The following is a 19,007-nucleotide window of genomic DNA, read 5'->3' on the forward strand; positions in this document are numbered from 1 at the left end:
TTGGTATACATTACCAATTTCAATTTGAATGAAAATATATGATTTTCTAGCACAGCGCAAGGATAAGAGGAAATTTTTGGGAAGACGTTTCAGTGCATAGGGAATGTATGGTAGTTATTTCAAAAGTAAATAATGGCTGTTTTATACTGCCTGTCTTCAACATGTGATAAGTGGTAGTTTATTTGTGTACTTTGATGGTGCTGCATTCATCCATGATAATAGAATTGTGTCACAAACATAATATCACAAAGTAAAGTCTCAAAGAATTTATATTTCATTTCACTTCATGTCCCTATGAAACAAAGTGAAAAAATCTGTTCAGTTAGCACGCGCCACTACGTTCATGATTGCTGGAAGTGTCATTTGGGAAATCACACTTTTTATGCTTGGATACATTGTATTTGAAGAATTAACCCAGTAAGGTGCATGTACAAACTGTAAATAGCAAAAATGATGATAATAATGAATAAAAAAGTACAAATATCTGAGTTATGTTACTTGTGCATGAATATTCAAGACTACAGTACTGACATTATGATAAGGAGACAAATGTTTTCTTTGCATATGACTTCTGTACTGATGTCTACTTGTGGCAAACTGCTGAATATGTATACAATACCTGGCTATTTGTAAACTATTGTGTATGTAACAGGCCCAGGTGTCTGGACTTGGGGACTTCCCAACCAGTCTCCTCGGAAAGAGGTTCCAGTACAAAGCTCTCAGCAGGATGTCCATCAGTAAACTCCAAATCATCGTCAATGACCTCCACTCACAAATAGAAAGTAAGTCCTTCACGCGCACTCATTATATGGTATAATGTTTACATTTGTCTCCTCAAATCAGACATACTGTATAAGGGTGGTAATCTGGTTCAGTCGGTAGCACGTCTGTCTTCCAATCCAACTGACCCGGGTTCAATTCCCAAGTCTATTCTGAGTAATGTTGTGTGTAATCATACTGTCCCCTCTAGTAGGAGGCAAAACACTCTGTCCCCCGGATAGGACATAAATTGGAGGTCCGGTGTGCGAGAGAGTCACAACTCATGCACGTAACAGATCCCACTTCATTTAATCATCGCTGAGAGCAGGGTGTTTAACCAGGTGAAATGGTCCTGCCTCACATCCACATGAACCCCATGGAAATCCAGCTAGTGCAGCTGAATATGTAGGCTAACCGGCCACCTTCTCAGATGAAAAAGGAAATAAACAATAAGGCAATTGTACAAAGATTTGGAAAGGACGTATGTTAACTAGAAGGCAAGATAAAGATATTGAAAAACAAACATGACTACGTACCACAACAAAGTTTGCAATAGTTTTATCGCTTACGGTCAAAATACCAACACAAATTGGCACTAACTTTGATTGTTTATATGCCATACAAATGTTCATCATATTGTAATTTAATTTTCTCAAGAGTTAAAGAAGTTTTTGATGTAAATGACATTTGATTTCTGATCTCTGTTTGAGGAAATCCACAAAACTATATGACAAAATCAGCCAAAAAGTAATGTCACAAATCTGGACTGGAAACCAGAATCATCTAAATAAAGCTGCTACGTTGGTAGGTTGTTGATCCATTGTTTTTATTTGAGCTTGTTATAGTGCAGTCATTTTCCAGACTGATTGAAAACTTGGGCATCATAGATGTAATATGCAACATGTATCACATGCGTTTGCATAAGAACTCCCAATGAGCCATAAGTTGTGTCTTTCCCCTCCCTTCCTCAGGGCTGAATGAAGAGCTGGTGCAGTGTCTCCTGGCGAGGGACTCTTACAAGAGGGAACAGGAGTCAAGACTGATTGACATAGAGGACCTCAATAGGTGGATTCGCATGAGTGAGTCAGGGGGCCCAGCTGACCCCAGGCTAGGATGCATCAATGTTTAAGCCTCAATACACCAGAGGCTACATCACAAATAATGCCTCTGGTGGTTCTAGGGTTAATTGCCCCTAAAAATAAAGTGGGATTACCTGCAAAATTACATCCAAATTGGGCCTCTCTTTTCTCAGGGTCAAACTGTTCTGTTGAGTTCAATTGACTTTGTCAAAAAAACACTTACACCAAAATTCCATTTTGTAAATAAATAAGTTCTGATTTTGGCATACATTCTAAGAAAATCTAACTATAATTTTTGAATAACAAGTGGCAAATTGATGTAAAATACAGATTTAGTGACATTTCTGGTAAATCAAAACAAAAATAATAATATATAGAATATTTCATGACTTTTTTGGAAATGCACACATTACTAATATCATATTGGAATGGAATTGATACTAATCTTTAATCGCATGAAGCCGTCATATGATATATAATTTTGACACTTTCTTATTTTGATTTTTTTTTCATTTACCATCAAAACTTTAATTTAGATAAACATATGTTTGTTTGACTTGATTATTTTAGTTAGTCGGTGTTAATGCTTTGACTTGGTTTTGATTGTAGTTAGAAATTTGCAGTGCACATCATATCGCATTGCACATTTTACAAATTTTGACAAGATTTGATGATTACAAATACTTTGTGTAATGTGATTTCTTTCAGTACTCTCTATTGACGCAAATTTCTTACTTTAAATATGATCTGCTTCTGCAGAAGCTATTTCTTGACAACCACATCTTTTCTTTTAGTACATGGCCATACACGTGTAGTCATCAAGTCATCTGCATGGGCTATGTTGAAAATTTGTCAGTGCATTTTGTTCCTATATCTGTAAATTTATGTTTAGTTACACAGTGTGTTTATTCCAATCTATGATGTATTGTCAAACTTTACCAAATGTATCGCTGTAAAAGACCCATGAAATTTTAGAGTTGATGAGTGAAGTCTACATCTTATCTGTATCGGTCTCATTGTGTAACATGCATGTCATTTCTGCACGCTCATCATTGCACCACCTACAATACATGTAACAGAATTATTCCCAAATGATTTTTTGCTTGTTGTGCATTGTGTAGTCAACAAGGAATATGCAGATCATGACATTTTGTGGTTCACTGCAATACTTATTGATGTATTGATGTTGTGATGCATTAATGTTGTAAGTTGGGGTATTAATACCCTGCAACTGGGATTGGTGGGCTGTAACCTCGCTGACAGGTGATGCGATGATGTGGTAAAGCAGGGGTGTAGATACCCTGCTTTTGGGATCGGCATCAACTCATCATCTGACAAAGCATTGCAGTGGCGCACGAAAACGTCCTGATCTCTATATTCCTTGGTGAACACACATTGCAAGACAAAGCAAATAATCATATTAGCGAATGATTGCAATTTCCCCAGTGAGCAACATCTCTAGCATTTGTAAATGAAAATCACAGAATATTATAGCACCTCCCTCATCATTATCAAATTGTATTTGTTTGATAGCATGGCATTTGCTACAAGAGAAATGTCACATTAATCATTTGTGTGTTTGTTTGTTTGTTTTTTCCCCTTGTGTTCTTCCCTCTTCTCTCTCGTTTCCTTTGATCCTCCCACGATGTTTGTTCTGTGACAACTTGTTGGGACTGGGATACGATATCCATATCCCTTTTACCTGCATGTCTCCCGAAATCACCCACAAATCTCTACATCTATGCTGCCTGGTTTTAACTGGAATCACTTGTGTTGATTTTTGGCAAAAAAATTATGAAAAAAAAAATTATACAATTTATTTTTGGAGTGGGATCATCTCATTCTTCCTCTCACACTTGTGTAATCAATCAAAGGATTTGATCTAGAAATCTGAAAAGTAAACAAAACAAAGACACAAACTTTGAAGGACGGGTTGAAGGAATGACAACTTTTCCTGTACTTTTTAAGGAGTTCTGATAATTGGTAGGAGGTCCTTTGACTCTCACCTTTTCCCTCTGTTTTTAAGAACATATATACTCGGTGCTTGACACTTTACACAATTTGCCTCTGCATTTACTCTGTAGCAATCATTTAGAACGATATAAGCTTTTCCCCAGCTATATTACTTATGAAGATGTTTGATTTCAAGCTTTGCGATGGAATTTGTAATTGCCTGTACATTTACAATCTCTGAAGAGACAAGAAAATTGAATATTACTCTAGGTCATAACAAAGGCTCTCTTATTTGCACTCATTTGTATCTCATGTAATCGTGGTACCAAATACTTGCTTTATGCGAAGAGAAATCAAAGTTGACTTTATTACACTGATTGATTTCTTCAGTATTTTTGTTACATCTAAATTCTTCAAATCACTTTCACGGTCAACAGAGACTCCAACCCAAAGTACCTTCTCATCTGGAGATTCTCCCGCCTGAAACCCCTAGCAAACGGGAGACTCAAAGTTGATGTGTGCGAAGCGCGAAATTCCCATGGTTCTAGATGCTCTCTGGTGCTATCTAAGGCTTATTTTTTCAACATACGATAGAAATATGAAAGAAATCCTTTCCAACGGGAGACAAAGAGCCAGGGCGGGAGAAATTAAATCTCAAACGGGAGAACGGGAGATTTTGCAAAAATGGGTTTTCGGCGGGAGATCTCCCGTCGAAAACGGGAGAGTTGGAGTCTCTGCGGTCAATGCCAAATAATGCACGTATCTAATTGTGAAACTAACGATTGCTTAAATATGCATCTTCATTATCATGTAACTGCAGACACAATGTTAAGGAGGTATTTGGGCTGGTGTAGGGGAGCTGCTTTCGTCACCTATCTGTTCATGTGTTTCATGCAACACTTTTTGCACATGGAGGTCACATGCTCTTGGCAAAATGGATCTACAAAATTTAGTGCCCTTAGTCCAAGACATACATATATGTGTACTGTGTAGGTGCCCCAGGGGGCCTTCTTTTTGCATGATTGGTCATCAGCCAAAAAGGGGGAGTCCCCATTAATCTTGAAAGCTGTCTGGCCCCACCAAGATGGCCTACGTGGCTGGAAGCTATACCACATTGTCTGACTGTCTGGCTGTTTCTGTGGGTTAAAGGTTGCATGTCTTCAGTGGGGTACCCTGTTCCCAGAGAGGTGCTGGAATTTCTTTAGACATTGCACAACCATGTATGTTTCTATAGGGAGTGGGGTTAAAAATTATCACAGATGTGTGATGTTTGATATCAAACAAAAATGTTGGTTTATTTGCGTACCTCCTTTGTAAATTTCCATACACCCAATTCTCTGTGTGAACCTGCTCAGGCTAATTTCTGACGGGAAGGTTTGGTATACCAGTGTACTTTCGGCATCTCTATTCCTTTACTCTAAAGAAAGGCAGAGCTGGCCTAAATGTCAGCAGTTCTTATAAAGAAGTGCTGCTTTGGTACTCTCGGTGAAGGATTCAAGCTATTTCTGTTTTTTATTGCTTGTCATCCATGTTCAGGATAGAAGTAACAGGAGGACACAGAAAGAGGGCTGTGCAGGTTATGATAATTTGAGAAGTACAGTGCACTCCCATTATAACGAACACGGTTAAAACAAAATTCCGGTTACAGCAAAGTAAGAATTCAGGCCGCAACATTATCCGGTCTGTGTATTTCTATTGTTTACAAGTATTCGTTTGGTTATAACGAAATTTCGATGTCATGAAAGAAAATTGCCGGTCCCGACGACTTCATTATGGCGGGAGTCCACTGTACATGTATAGATGCAAAAATCAGTACCTTGTAGTCATATTCTTCATTATCTGGTAACTGTTTGACCTTTAACCCTTCATGTGCCAAGGCACTTCAGAAACTTGCCAAGCACTGTATATACAGCATTTAGCACCCCACTCGCAGACAAAGCTGAGCACCTCAGTCCAACAGGAAGCCCCAGGTGACACAGTTTGGATTAGGGGGGATTAGGATATATCTACTCATCGACCATTAGTTTCCAGATGTATATTGTATCTTCCAATTGACAAACAAAGCACCATATTAAAAGGGTTTGAGAAATCATGGACGTGGAACTTTTCCAAATAATTATGTGATATTCCTGCGATCAGTAATAGACACATTGGTTACTGTGTTGTAAGTGGCATTTCAGTAGACACAACAACTTCTACTAACATCACCTAATATGCATGTTTTATAGCATGTTTGCTTACCGGAAATACCGTACCAGGAATTTAACCACCTACATAGTCTTGAATGCATTCAGTTAAACTTTGCACAGCATGAAATCATCCGGAAACATATTAATCCAACTGCAAAACACAGTGTAAGCATCCAAAAAATGTCATGATTTATGTAGAAAATGAAGGCCTTGTTGCACAAATACATGTAGTTTGGTGTAAAATCAAATATTGGAATCAAGCATACGGGCTGTAACTTCAATTTTCATGAAATGGGGATACTGCATTTAGGGTGGGATGTGTTATATATAATTATGACTTATCATTTGATTGAAAAGGCCCACATGAAAAAAAAAAAAACAACAGACACTGAATAAAGCTGATGGTCCTCAGATTTTGGAACATTGAAGTTGTATTTGAGAAGGAAACCAACAATACCCTTGTGGAAAAAGGGGAAAAATACTGAATCATCAATACTGAATATTTTTGCTATTATTCTTAATTTCAGAGCTTTTCTTTCTTATTCCCCCCCCCCCCCCCCCCCCTTGGGATCAGATCAACCCCTGTCGATGCGCTATATTGGTGGTCAGCTGTGCCCTCTGTTTCTAAAACAGGGCAGGTCAAAGCTTTGCTGATATTCGAAGTAGCAAATCTATCATACTTTTTGGGAAGGCACATGGAGAAGTACATGTACAAGTTGTATCCATGCGAAGTCGTAAAGCATGTGTAAATAATGCTACTACACTATAACAATAATACCATTAGCCTTCAAAGTCAATTACCAGAGTAATGGAGTCTTTTTCATTGATTTTGCATCAAAAATTTTTCAGCTACCAGTGTCTGTCTTTGACCTGCCCTGTAATGCAATTTGCATAAATCCATCATTTTTTATGGAATCAAGACTTGACATATTGTAACCATACATGTTCCATTCAATTCTAATTTCGTTAGAAACTTAATTTAGCATGAAAGAATGTTTGAGATAGGGGCAAAAGTACGACCATAGCTGTACATACTCACAGCTCTCTATTCTGGATTCTGGGTTGGCTTTAGTCACACAATGCTTGAATGGTATGCATGTAGATTATCATTATTATTATTATTATCATTGTTATTATTAATAATAATAATAATAATAATAATAATAATAATAATAATAATAATAATAATAATATTATTATTATTTTTTTTTATTATTATTATTTATTATTTTTTATTATTATTATTATTATATCTAAATGTTAAGCATGGAGTGCTTACAGTAGTGTACATCTGTTACTATGTAGTTAAGATGCATCTACTAAGTTTCACAGGATGATACATATATACGTCCCAATAACGTCCCAATACATCCTTTGAGGGGCATTGTGGAATGTCAACTGAGCTGCATTATGGTCCCCATGCAATGCTCCTACCACAGTATCGTGTCTCACTGTCTGAAAGGAGAATGAAACCCAGATATATAATCTATGAGAATAGAGGGAATGAAGCAATAGTAGTAGAACACATCAGCAAACTTTGAGGGAAATAGGACAATCCCTTCTAAAGTTATGAAGTTTGTAAAGTTTTTATGCAGTCATTGCAGGATGAGAAGACTAAATACTTTTTCATGTCAATGGACAACATTAAACAAAAATATTTTTTTTACAAAAATCAATATATTTTCACTTTTCTAGCATCATGAATAATCTCTTTGCTTACACGTTGTACCTCTTTCAGAAAGCAGGGGGAATATTTTTTCTCTAAACATACATTGTATGTCAGTGGCAATTAAGTCAAGGAAATGACTGTGTACTTCTTATTAAAAATGAAATTTAGTAGAATTTTCTTTATATTTTCTTTTTTGTTGTTGTACATACGTGACTCACAAACTGTAGCAGTCTTCTCATCCAGCGATAGTGTCACCAAAACTTTTAATATTCATAACTTTTCAATGGATTGTCTGATTTTCCTCAAACTTCTCTTCTCTGATATGTTTTTCTATCACTGCACGCACTCAATCAACGTGTATATTTGGGTCTCATTCCCCTTTAATCTCAAGTAGTGTCTTTATATGTGGTCTTCATTGCATCACACTGTACATGCATTCTGCTTTAGCTGTCACCTTCGCATTTGGTGTTCACCTCTTCCAATATCCTTCTGGCAACCTTTTCGAAGCATGTCAATGTACAACTATGTCTACACCATTATGAATGGCTACTGCTGTATATGTGTTGGAGAAAAGGCAGTTATATGTCTGTAAAAGGAACCTGCAATCTTTCTCATCAAACTGGGGCAAAATGAACAGACTGTCTTGCAATTCAGCAACTCTTTTGGGATCCTCTTTTACAAAAATCATGTGTATTTGTTATTACGGTGGAAGCTTTGCTGTTTATGAACAATTTTTATGCTTTTTTTCTGAAGAGAGAGCCCTACTGTGACAATATAATATCATACGGATGTTACATCCAGGGGCGGATCCAACTAGAGTTCCAAAAATGGGGGGCGGCAAAAATATTTCTGGTGCCACTTCCAGGTTTCATCGGCTTACAAGCAAGGGGAGGGGGGCTTCAGCGCATTTTTTGCTGCTACTACAGTCGGCTGACAAAGATGGTGTCTTCAAAACTTAAAGGGGGGCGCCCGTGCCCCCTTTCATTTTTTTCTTTTTATTTCTTTTGTTTAAAAAAAATGGGGGTGCCCACCTCTGATCCGCTTTAAATATGATGTCACAGAAGTAAACTTGTAGAGCTTCAAAGGCTTGAGCGTCAGCATTGTTCTCATCAATAAACACACTTTGAACTATGGGTTTATGTACTTTGGTTCAGTGTATTCAGTGGCAATATTCATATGGACCATAATGTTTGAAACTATTCCATAATAACAAGAAAAAAAAAGTGTTTATCATAGGAAAGACATGATTGGCCGTACCAAATGTCAGTGACAACAGTTTTTCAGAGAACAGCCGCGAGTGATGGCTACTACCTGTGTGGGGTCTTTGGCAAGTTTTAGACTTGAGGCAAATGACAGAGCCAAAGAATATTGTAGAAATTAGAAGCATCATTAAGTTTTCCCCTGAAAATTACTGCTTGACTTTGAATTTATTTATAAAGGTATAGGTGTTATGACACACCTTTGAAGCAACAAAAACAACAACAAACCAGGGATTGTCCAGCACTTGAAAATATTTTTAGATTTGGTTTGTACATATACTGAATGTATTACTTAGAATGGTTGAACTGGAACCAACTATAAACACATAAATGTGTTGGGTCAACTCCCTGGTCAAAGTTTGTTCTCATGTTTGTACACAAGAAAATTGATGTCTACATGTAGGTTTAAAATCCTGTTAACTTTAGTTTTGGGCAACTTCCTTGTAAAGAAAAAAAAAATTTTGATTTTTCTAAAAATCTGGGTACAAATATGCAGTTTGTTGTACTTGTGTGTATGGTATTGTAAGTGTCATGTCCTTTCATGTACACATTTTATTAGCAGCCATGTGTATTGTGTGCTTTCTCCTTGCCACCATTTTGCTTTAGCTGTCAAAGTCTTGTGTGATACTCTCCTTGACAGCACATAGACATTTACTGTCAAGTTACCTTTTCTTTGCAATGTGTGAATAATTCAATCTGGATTAACCAACGTCCGATTTCTTCTGGTCCCACATCCTCCTACCACTTTGTACGCCTCTCGTCTGCAGACTTACAGCAGAACAACAACAGCACGCTCATCAGCAAAGAGTCGCTCGGGGAAGACGGCCGTAAGCAGCGCCACCAGTACGAGGCCCTCCTGCGGCTGCTGGGCAACACCCTCCCGGCGTCGGGCAAGAAGTGCTTCTGCGGGGTCAGCCGCAGCTCCTCAGTGGTGTCCAACCGCTCCGCGTCCAGCCCCGAGCCGGACACCATCGGGGTGCGGCCCCCGCCCCTGAGCCCCATCAGCCCTGGCTCGTGCCGGTCCGAATCCACCGTGAACAGCCTGACGGAGAGTCACGCTTCCAGCCCGGAGATGACGTGGGTGCGGCAGGCCATCGTCCGCTACTGGCACAATTGACCGGGCCCATCACCCCAAAATTCCTCCCTCTCTCTCTCTCTCTCTCTCTCACAAAGACAGTCATAAACACACAGATAAAATCACTGTACACTTGTATTTCCAACTTCATGACCTCTGTAACATTGCATTCTGATATTCAAGCAGTCTTTTTCACACCCTTTTAAGCATACTTAATAGATCTATTACTTTGTATCAAGCTTTGCTGCACATTGTAGGTGTAAGGCTTATGAAAATATTCTCCCTGCTATTAACACTGAACACAGAATGTCTGTCATGTCTACGACATTATGTCTCTTGTCCAAGGACAACATTCTTCTTCTTTTTTTTTACTGGCAACAAGCTACATTTTTTTTTAATAGTCCATCATAATGATGTGTTATCATTTAAAAGGGTAGAGTGGTAATCACCACAGTTGCTGATGTGCGTAATCAATGATGTTGAAGCTAAAGTCCAAGTATGATTCCATGTGATAGGGTAACAATCTGTCTTATTTTCACTGCATAGGTGCAATTACTTTCACATTGTGTTTCCATGTAAAAGCTACAGTTGTGAGTTTGTCAAACAGACAGGTACATGTACATGTAAGTGGAATCTACGCTACACATATAAAGTGCATTCAATCAGTATGACTATCAAATTGGACTGGGGGAGAGAGAGAGAGAGAGCGAGAGAGAGAGAGATGAATATTTTGGGAAGTGAAGATATGTCAAATATTTGAAACGAAAAAACCCACACAAATTATGAAATTTTATCTTCTGAGATGTAAAGGTTGCTCTTTATATTGTACACAATGTGTCCTCTTGAAGGATCACAGAACTAGACAACTTAACTCGGAAACTTCTCACATTAAGTATTGCATATCAAACACATGCTGTATAAAGAGAGACATATATTTGTAAAATGTTAGTATTTATTCATCTGATATTGATATGTATTCACGAATAATCTCTTTCCTGAATGTCAAACATGATTTTGCTCTTTTTACTAGAGTGAAGACAACATTGAAACAGGTATCAATGTGATGTTTAGTAGGTGATGCTGCATGAACATGGTATAGGTTAACCTTGGAAGGCCCATTTCTGGTACAAATGGGCTAGGGGATAGATGTGTTGAAATGTAATGGTCTTCAATGGGTTAAGTTTTTATTTTAATTGTATCCAGATGTCATGTATACAGTATAAATGAGACACAAATAGTGTTTTTGTGTGCTACAATGTGACTAATTGGAATGGTTCAAATCCAAGTATGAATTTTGAATTTGAAATATACGAGTCTACAATACTGTGTTGCATTCAGTGTGCAGAGCATCAAACCAAATCATGTCTTGAATCTTTTCTATTTAGCCAAGCTGCAATTGTGAAATATAGATATGAAACAAAAATCCAGTAGATAGAATCCAGAGAATAATTGTCCTTGGCATCAGAGGAAGGACAAAAATAAGTCAATTATGAGCATACCTGATTCTAATGGCAGGGCTACAGGGTGAATGAACATGTCTCTAATTACATCTATGGGTGCGTTCAAGCGCTCTCCCAAAAGCGTACCAAACCCATGCCCATGGAGCACCCAAATTCTCTTTAAGTGTGCAACATACCATATCGTACTATGGCAAGCCAAAAATGGACCACTTCCCAACATGCTCCAAAAGCATACCATAACAGTATCAAAAGTTGGCATGAAAGATTGCGCGTAACACACACATACGCCATAAGGCAAAGAGTTTATTCCTTTGATCAGGACATCTAAAAGTAGCTTAAATAGGCCCATCCGGTGAATGACCCCGGATGCTACAAAATACGTGACCCCTTCTAAAAGTAACTCACGAGGTACGCTGTCTCTACAGGGTGCTTGAATGCTCAAGATCTGGCATGGTAAGGTATGGTATGCATTGGATCAGTTCACTTTGGTTTGTTTTTGAGCACTCGAATGCAGCCTACTTGTATGTGACTTAACCCATAAAATGACATTCTTGAACATGAAAGAGTTTGCTGTTTTGAACATTAGAAAATTTATGCACTCCACATAACTTTAGTGGGAAAAAGACTAAACAAACATGCAAGTATACTTGGAGATACATCTACTACAACAGGCACAAGAAATCTATTATCTACAAAATCATGAACAAGCACAGTGCATGAAATTGGCCAAGTGCAAAATATGAATCATGCAAAAGCTTCTTCACTTTCATGGTGTTTATTTTAAGTAAGATTGTCTTCAAAGCTTTAAGAAAAAAGACATGTGTTTGGGGAGTTTCAAATAAAGACTACAAAATTTAAGAATGGGCAATTTTATGCAAACCATGTGCAGGTAAACTCAAGTAATTCCAGTGATTTTTGCCCCATATACAATTATGCATCGCTGCCAAATCTACGATCTGATGACTGTTAGAACCTGTGTGAAATGTCATTGTTGACGATCCTTCATCGATCACTTTAAAAGTATGGATTTCTGATCATAGTTTGCCAATAAGCATAATCCACCTTGCCGTGCTGTGCATTGTTTGCGGCTTTGAAAACCATGCTGCTTTAGAGATGTCAGTAGACATACAAACTTGTAATAGTACTGGTGACTGGTCTGTCAGTATATCATTCAATAATTGTGCTAACAGTTGAGTCTGCTCTTCTTCACAGCATTAAGACAGTCATGGTTACAGGTGTGCTGTCGTTGCTTTTACTCTACAATGTAGTTAACCCGTCAAGGACACACTGATTTTGCTATAACACGCATTTTCCATGGACACCTGCCGAGTATACTCAAGACTAGTCTTCGAAGGGTTATTTTATCAGTGTGAAAGTGAAGACTAGTCAATGGTGAATCATCACCTCACATTTCAGCATTTTTGTCCCCACGAAATGGAGTTTTGGTTTGGCGAACCAAAGTTTGTCCTTTTATGTATGATGGAACATCTGTACCGTGACTGTTGGCAACATTGTTGTCTTGTCAACATTGTTGTCTCAGCAACATTGTTGTCTCAGCAACATTGTTGTCATGACAACATGGAGCTATTGATGTAAGGACAGTACATGCAGCAATGTCTGTCTGTACCTAAAAACAAAACAAGTCAAGAGAAATAGCTATGTTTTGTATGCTTTACTAGATCTCGGTGGATAAACGATCGCGATTGAATGATTTTTCTTGGTACACCCTGTATCTAAAAAGGACTCCGTACCATTCACTGCAGTGCTACGAAGGAGAAGAGCATTTCAGAGATGATGAGTTTTGCAAATGAGGGGCATAAATCTATCGCCTATCTTTTACTGTCAAATGATGTGATGTGAGTGTTCTATGTAGTGGAGCTTTCTTTGGTATTATCCAGCTAGTTAAAAGAATAAAAGAAATCATGGCTTTTTTATATCTGTCCTAATAATGTAAATAATATCATGTTCATAATTTACTATGTTTCAACTCTGTCAATATTCTTTGCAACATTGTGTTTTCAAGACTTACACAAACAGCAATAAAACAGCAACTTGCGATCTGCTTCACAGAAATATTTTTTGCTACATTACTTTGGCATTCTAAGCAAGTTTTAAGTGTTTGTGAAAAAACTTTTGTTAATTAGCTCATTTAGATTGTATTCTATGATGAGAACACAATGTATTATTATCAGACTTCGATATAAATAGGACTTTCTTTTTTGCTTCAACGATGTGTATATCATTTCTGTGATAAAAGAGTGACTTCATTTTTTTTTTACTTGTTGAATTATTTGCCTCTGCACGAAATATGCGCTTAAATGTTTGTATATCAGCATAAAAGCTCACCTACATATAAGATAAGAAAATATTTTGCTAATGAAAATCGAAATATCTATCTGTATACTTGTGTAGAAACGTATAAAGTTGTATATCGCAACAGTAATGGCAAAAAAAAAAATGTCCATGCGCTTTCGTACTCTGGGTTGGCCATGTGCATTTTTCTCTGAACCATGTTGAAAGTGTGCTAGCATATGCATTTGCTTGAATGTAATGTCTGAAAATGATAGTTACAAAAAAAATATCTGAATTTAGATGAAGATGGCTAATATAGCAAAAAAAAAAAAAAATGTATAGCCATTATGAAGTACACAGAGAGCATCAGAAAATATCTCTTCAGCTTTGTTAGAAGAGCAAAGATATTTTAAATGCAGTTCTAGCTCAGAATAGAGGTCAGTGAAGCAAGGGGGGGGGGGGGGGAGTAATCTCTTCATTTAAAACTTGTCATCATGTGGGGTGTACAGTGAGTGCACATGCTATCTGCAACTACACTTGCTTTTGTAGACAAAACTAATGACTAACGGTGGTTAGGCGTAGCTGTCATTAGAGTGTAACTGTTAGAGATAATTGGTGATAGACCATGTCAGAAATTAGCTATTAGTTAACTTTTCTTTTCTTTGCTTTGTTTTCATTCATGCAATTGTCTTCCAGGATATCTTCATTAAAAAAAAGGACTGAAAAAGAAGAGGTAAACAAACATTTGACACATAAAGGAAAAGAAATTGGTCAAACTTCTGTACTTACTGTCCAAGTAAGTTCTATGGAAATATGTGTCATACACCACTGTTCAAATGACACAGAGTTTGCAGTTTAATTTCTTTCAATTCTTCTTTGTGGACTTAAGTTTACTGTAATCTATGAAGTGTGTTAAAACTGTGGAAAAAAATGCGAGGCTTTACACATGTTTCTGGTGGGATTTTTGAGTGGCTGCATTTCTTGCAGAGTGGCAGAGATAAACAGCGCCCTCACACCCCTCATGCACCACAGGTAAAACAATGAGTAGCCACACGTGTTCACTTCCTTGTGCATTTGGACAAAACATTTCCCAAAACTCGACTAATGGTATTTGTGCCCTGTTCCCATTACACCGTGTGTCTCTTTACCCCTTTTAAGTGTTTTGATGTCAGATTTGCACCGCCGAGGATCTTACATTTCTTCAACCCAAGTGCAAGAGCAAAGACCAGGTTATGTAATACCTGTGTGACTTTCATACTAAAACCTGTAAATCATTGTAATAATCACAATCTTTAAGCCATATGAGACGAGATGGTTAAATAAAACAAAATCAGTCGTGTACTTTTATCTTTTTTTTTGGGGGGGGGGGGGGGGAGGGAAGGGTAGTTGGAGGTGTGCTTTTTGAGGACTGTTTTATGAGAAGTGATGATGATGCCTTATCTGACCCCAAAACTTAAGCAGTTCCATTAACCGAGTTAATTGCACTTTGTAATGTTACTTTAACAGTCTCATATTTCTTTCTTTCTTCCTTTTCTTTTTCACTGGATGATTGCAATCCAGTTTGCATCTTAAATTCTGATTTTCCCCCAAGGGACTTTCTCATATGAACTCAACAGGGTCAGTATACCTGTGTGGAGTCCAATTTTTTTGATAATATGGTGATCTGCAGAATGCATTATACAAACTTTGCAGCTGGAAGGATTGAAATGGGGGGAATGTGTGTCAATCACATGACCAAAAAGGGGTAGTCAATCTTCTGTCAGGAAAATGCTGACAGTAATACTCTTGGTGAAAGCTACATTAAAAACTTCACTGCATGTACGCTCTGACTGAATGCTTGAATGTACATGTCTGTCGAATATCATGGCTTGAAAGCACATTACCATGACATTTACGAAGGATTTGACCCAGTGTGGGCACGAACCTCACTGTCGACGGGAGTTGGTATTGTGTAATTACGGGAAGGATAAGGATGAAGTTCAGAAATATCCACTGTTTGTGTTGCGGATTTCAGCATGTGTACAATACGAGGTTAGCTGCTGCACTTTGGATAGATGGTGGGACATGAAATGCCCCATCTCAAAGGCAGGTTCACTACGAGGTACAATGATTATGATTTACATATTACCAACGAATCAGCTCACAATCAATGCATTTTTTGCATACTTGCTGCCGTGGTGATAGCAATAGAAGGTGGTTATAAATGCTTGTTCTGCAGGGTGGTCGAAATGGGGCCCGGCAAGCAATGAAGGGGGTTGCTCTGTTATGGTAGCAATTAAACCAGCCATCATTTTCCCCCTTCTTTGTGACAACTATTGCAGCTGTGTACAGTGCATCTTGTGCAAAAGAAAAAGGATAGAACTTTGTTATAATATCGTGAAAGCGGAATGTACATATGGAAGGAGTATCAGGTGGGGTAAGAGCTTTAAAATGGAGAAGAGACTTTGTAAAATACTGTGAATATTCCATTCCACCATCCCAAATACCACGAGCACTCTGTCACCCACCCCCCCTTTTTTTTTTTTTATTCTTCCAGGAAACGAGGACAAGATAATGTCTCCTTGCTCAATTGTTCTTGCCTCCGAATCTTCTCTGAGTTAGAACCCATTTTATCATTTGTTGCAGTAATCGCAATGGCCTTGTTGATTGCTGTACTTGGTGCACTCCAAGGGTGTTGTACTGTAATATGAGCCCATGACTTCTCGGCAGCTTCGATGGGTGGTAAAATGAATGACAGCTTTCGTTATTCTTATACGAAGAGAGTGCAAGAATGATGTTGCATCTTGATCTTTTAATATTTCCTTTTCCTAATTTTTAAAGATTACTGTGACATCTTTCTTGTTTCACCCCCAAACTGCACTTCTTGATCTTTTAATACCAAAAATCAAGTAACAGAAACTGAACAGATTTTGAACACGATGCTTGTACCACATGTGTTCATGTACAAATACGGTGATTAATGTGTTGATTACCAACCATGTTGACGTGATACGAGGACGCCGTTTTTTTGAAAATGATGTACCTGTAATTATATGTTGTAATATTAAAGGACTTACATAATTACATAAAAGTGACTTGTAAAATTCATTATACACAAGTTCTGCTACTCGCCTGCTTCTTCTGTGGTTTTTCAGTGTCTGAACTATGGTGGATGTGAATGTGTGAAGCTCTGATGTACTGAAACATTGTGTGTCCAAATGAAAAATGACAAAAATCAGATAAGATATTGAAGATATGACATATTGAATTTTACATTTTTTTAAAAAAACATTTCTTGACCAGTCCTTACAAATATTCAAATGAGCGAGTTGATGATGTCATGCCCTCACAATTTTTCATGTATGTAATACAAGTAAAAGCATGTTCCCTTACCTAGATTAACAGTTGTTCATTTTAATTTTGGGTGGTTTTAAGGCAAGTTTAATATTTAAACAGCTGAAAAATTAGATTTTTTATTTTTGTTTAAATTTCTGTTGGCCTATACCAAATGAATAAGAAATTGTGAGAGCATGACATTTACTGATTTTGACATTCATAATGACTGGCCAAGAAGTGTCTTCTGATAATTTCAGAATGTCATAACTTCCTTTAATATTTCTTATCCTATTTTGATCATTTTTGCACTGTTCTGCAGGGAATTTTTCTCTCTTTCTTATTGAAATTGATACACTTTTGGGGTGGATTTCTTCTTTAAGTTCTCTTTTGGTCTTATTTTTCTGACATCACTGCCATCACATGTCTGTCCTGGACTTGAAATGAAAGTGTGATTGCAAATTACACGTACACATTTAAATAATCAATCACTCTATAGCAGAGGGATTTCACAGCCTGGTCAAAACAGGAGTTCCCCGGTCACACTCGCTTTACAGAAATCTGCATACACGCTCAGTAGGTCTGTAGTTACCGTACATCTACAAGGCTTTTATACTCATCCATGGAGACTGCCATTGCTGCAGCTCTGTTATTCCCTACTCCAATGCAGAGACTCCAACTCTCCCGCTTTCGACGGGAGATCTCCCGCCGAAAGCCCATTTTTGCCAAATCTCCTGTTCTCCTGCTTGAGATTTAATTTCTCCTGCTTGAAATGATTTCTTACTTAGTGTCATCATATGTTGAAAAATAAGCCTTAGATAGTACGAGATAACATCTAGAACCCTAGAGCTGGACCCCGGCCACAAGGAACTTCGCGCACATCAAGTTGGAGTCTCCCGTTTGCTAGGGGTTTCAGGCGGGAGAATCTCCAGATCAGCAGGTGCTTGGGGTTGGAGTCTCTGCCAGTGTTACATCAAGACCAACAGACAAACACATCAGACACTGGAGGACTATACAAAGGCAATATTAAACAAAACTGAAAACACACAGCACACAGTATTAAAAATACATCTTGACATTTGTATATTTTTACAATTTCATACAAGTACAATTGGATTGGTGTCTAAACTCACTAAGTATATGGCATATACACTGAGGAGTCTTATCCATTGATACAGTCTTTACTGACCTCCATGGGTGTCATAAGTTGCAGGTGTTAATAAAGAACCCTTTAGAATTGAATATAGCCTTCTATGTACTTGCATGGGAATGGGACAATCAAGGAGTTTCCAGTTTTGACAAGAGAAACATTAACCCTTGTAGCTTTTTCCTGGTTTCCTGGAGACATGTACAGTCAAAATTCACTGTAGCAAGATCAGGCGTATCGAGGTATTTCTCGTAGTGAGCTAATAGCTATGAGAAACACCACAAAATGAAGCAGCCATGGTGTATGGTCATTGCATGTGTAGGGTATGTGGTCCCACACAATCATATTCATGTCTGTGTAAATAACAACCTCATTATAGCCAGTTTTGCCTGAACAATATAGAATTCTTCAGCTCTTGCAAAGGTAATAACTGCGCTACACTCACACAGAGAAAATGTTCCTGTAAAACCACAAACATTAACGGGATGAAATTTTCGCGAGTTGGAGCCGACAGCCTTATTTCGCAGCATAAAACTTTTTGTGAATTGCCAGCCTTGATAGTGTACAGTATTGTACTGGCATTCAATGCACTGTATAGACAAAAACTTTTGTGCACACTTTCCTCTTGCAAATCTTGGCTCCTAACAGTAGTGAAAGTTTCATGCACACAAAAATTCTGTTTTTACAGTAATGCCACGCATTAACATACCGTACAGAACAGACTTATACACTGTGGTGTCATATATCGTCGCTGGGGTGACAAGACCTTGTATCTCAAATTTGGTGAAAATGACCTTTTTTTTATAAATGTGA

General features: G+C 37.8%; 1 protein-coding gene across 1 annotated transcript in view; it reads left to right on the forward strand.

The window, feature by feature from the left end:
- Window positions 1–10,507, forward strand: part of LOC139721344 (uncharacterized) — a 129,768-nt gene extending 119,261 nt beyond the window's left edge. The window contains exons 10-12 of the mRNA XM_071632660.1: window positions 653–782; window positions 1,731–1,838; window positions 9,676–10,507. Coding sequence (XP_071488761.1) covers window positions 653–782; window positions 1,731–1,838; window positions 9,676–10,025 — 588 coding nt within the window. The 3' untranslated portion in view covers window positions 10,026–10,507. The remainder of the gene's footprint in view (window positions 1–652; window positions 783–1,730; window positions 1,839–9,675) is intronic.
- The last annotated feature ends 8,500 nt before the right edge of the window (window positions 10,508–19,007 follow it).

The sequence above is a fragment of the Diadema antillarum genome, unplaced genomic scaffold (assembly GCF_040938485.1).
Source record: "Diadema antillarum isolate AM-2024a unplaced genomic scaffold, OU_Dant_1.0 scf00000141, whole genome shotgun sequence".
NCBI classification, from domain to species: domain Eukaryota; kingdom Metazoa; phylum Echinodermata; class Echinoidea; order Diadematoida; family Diadematidae; genus Diadema; species Diadema antillarum.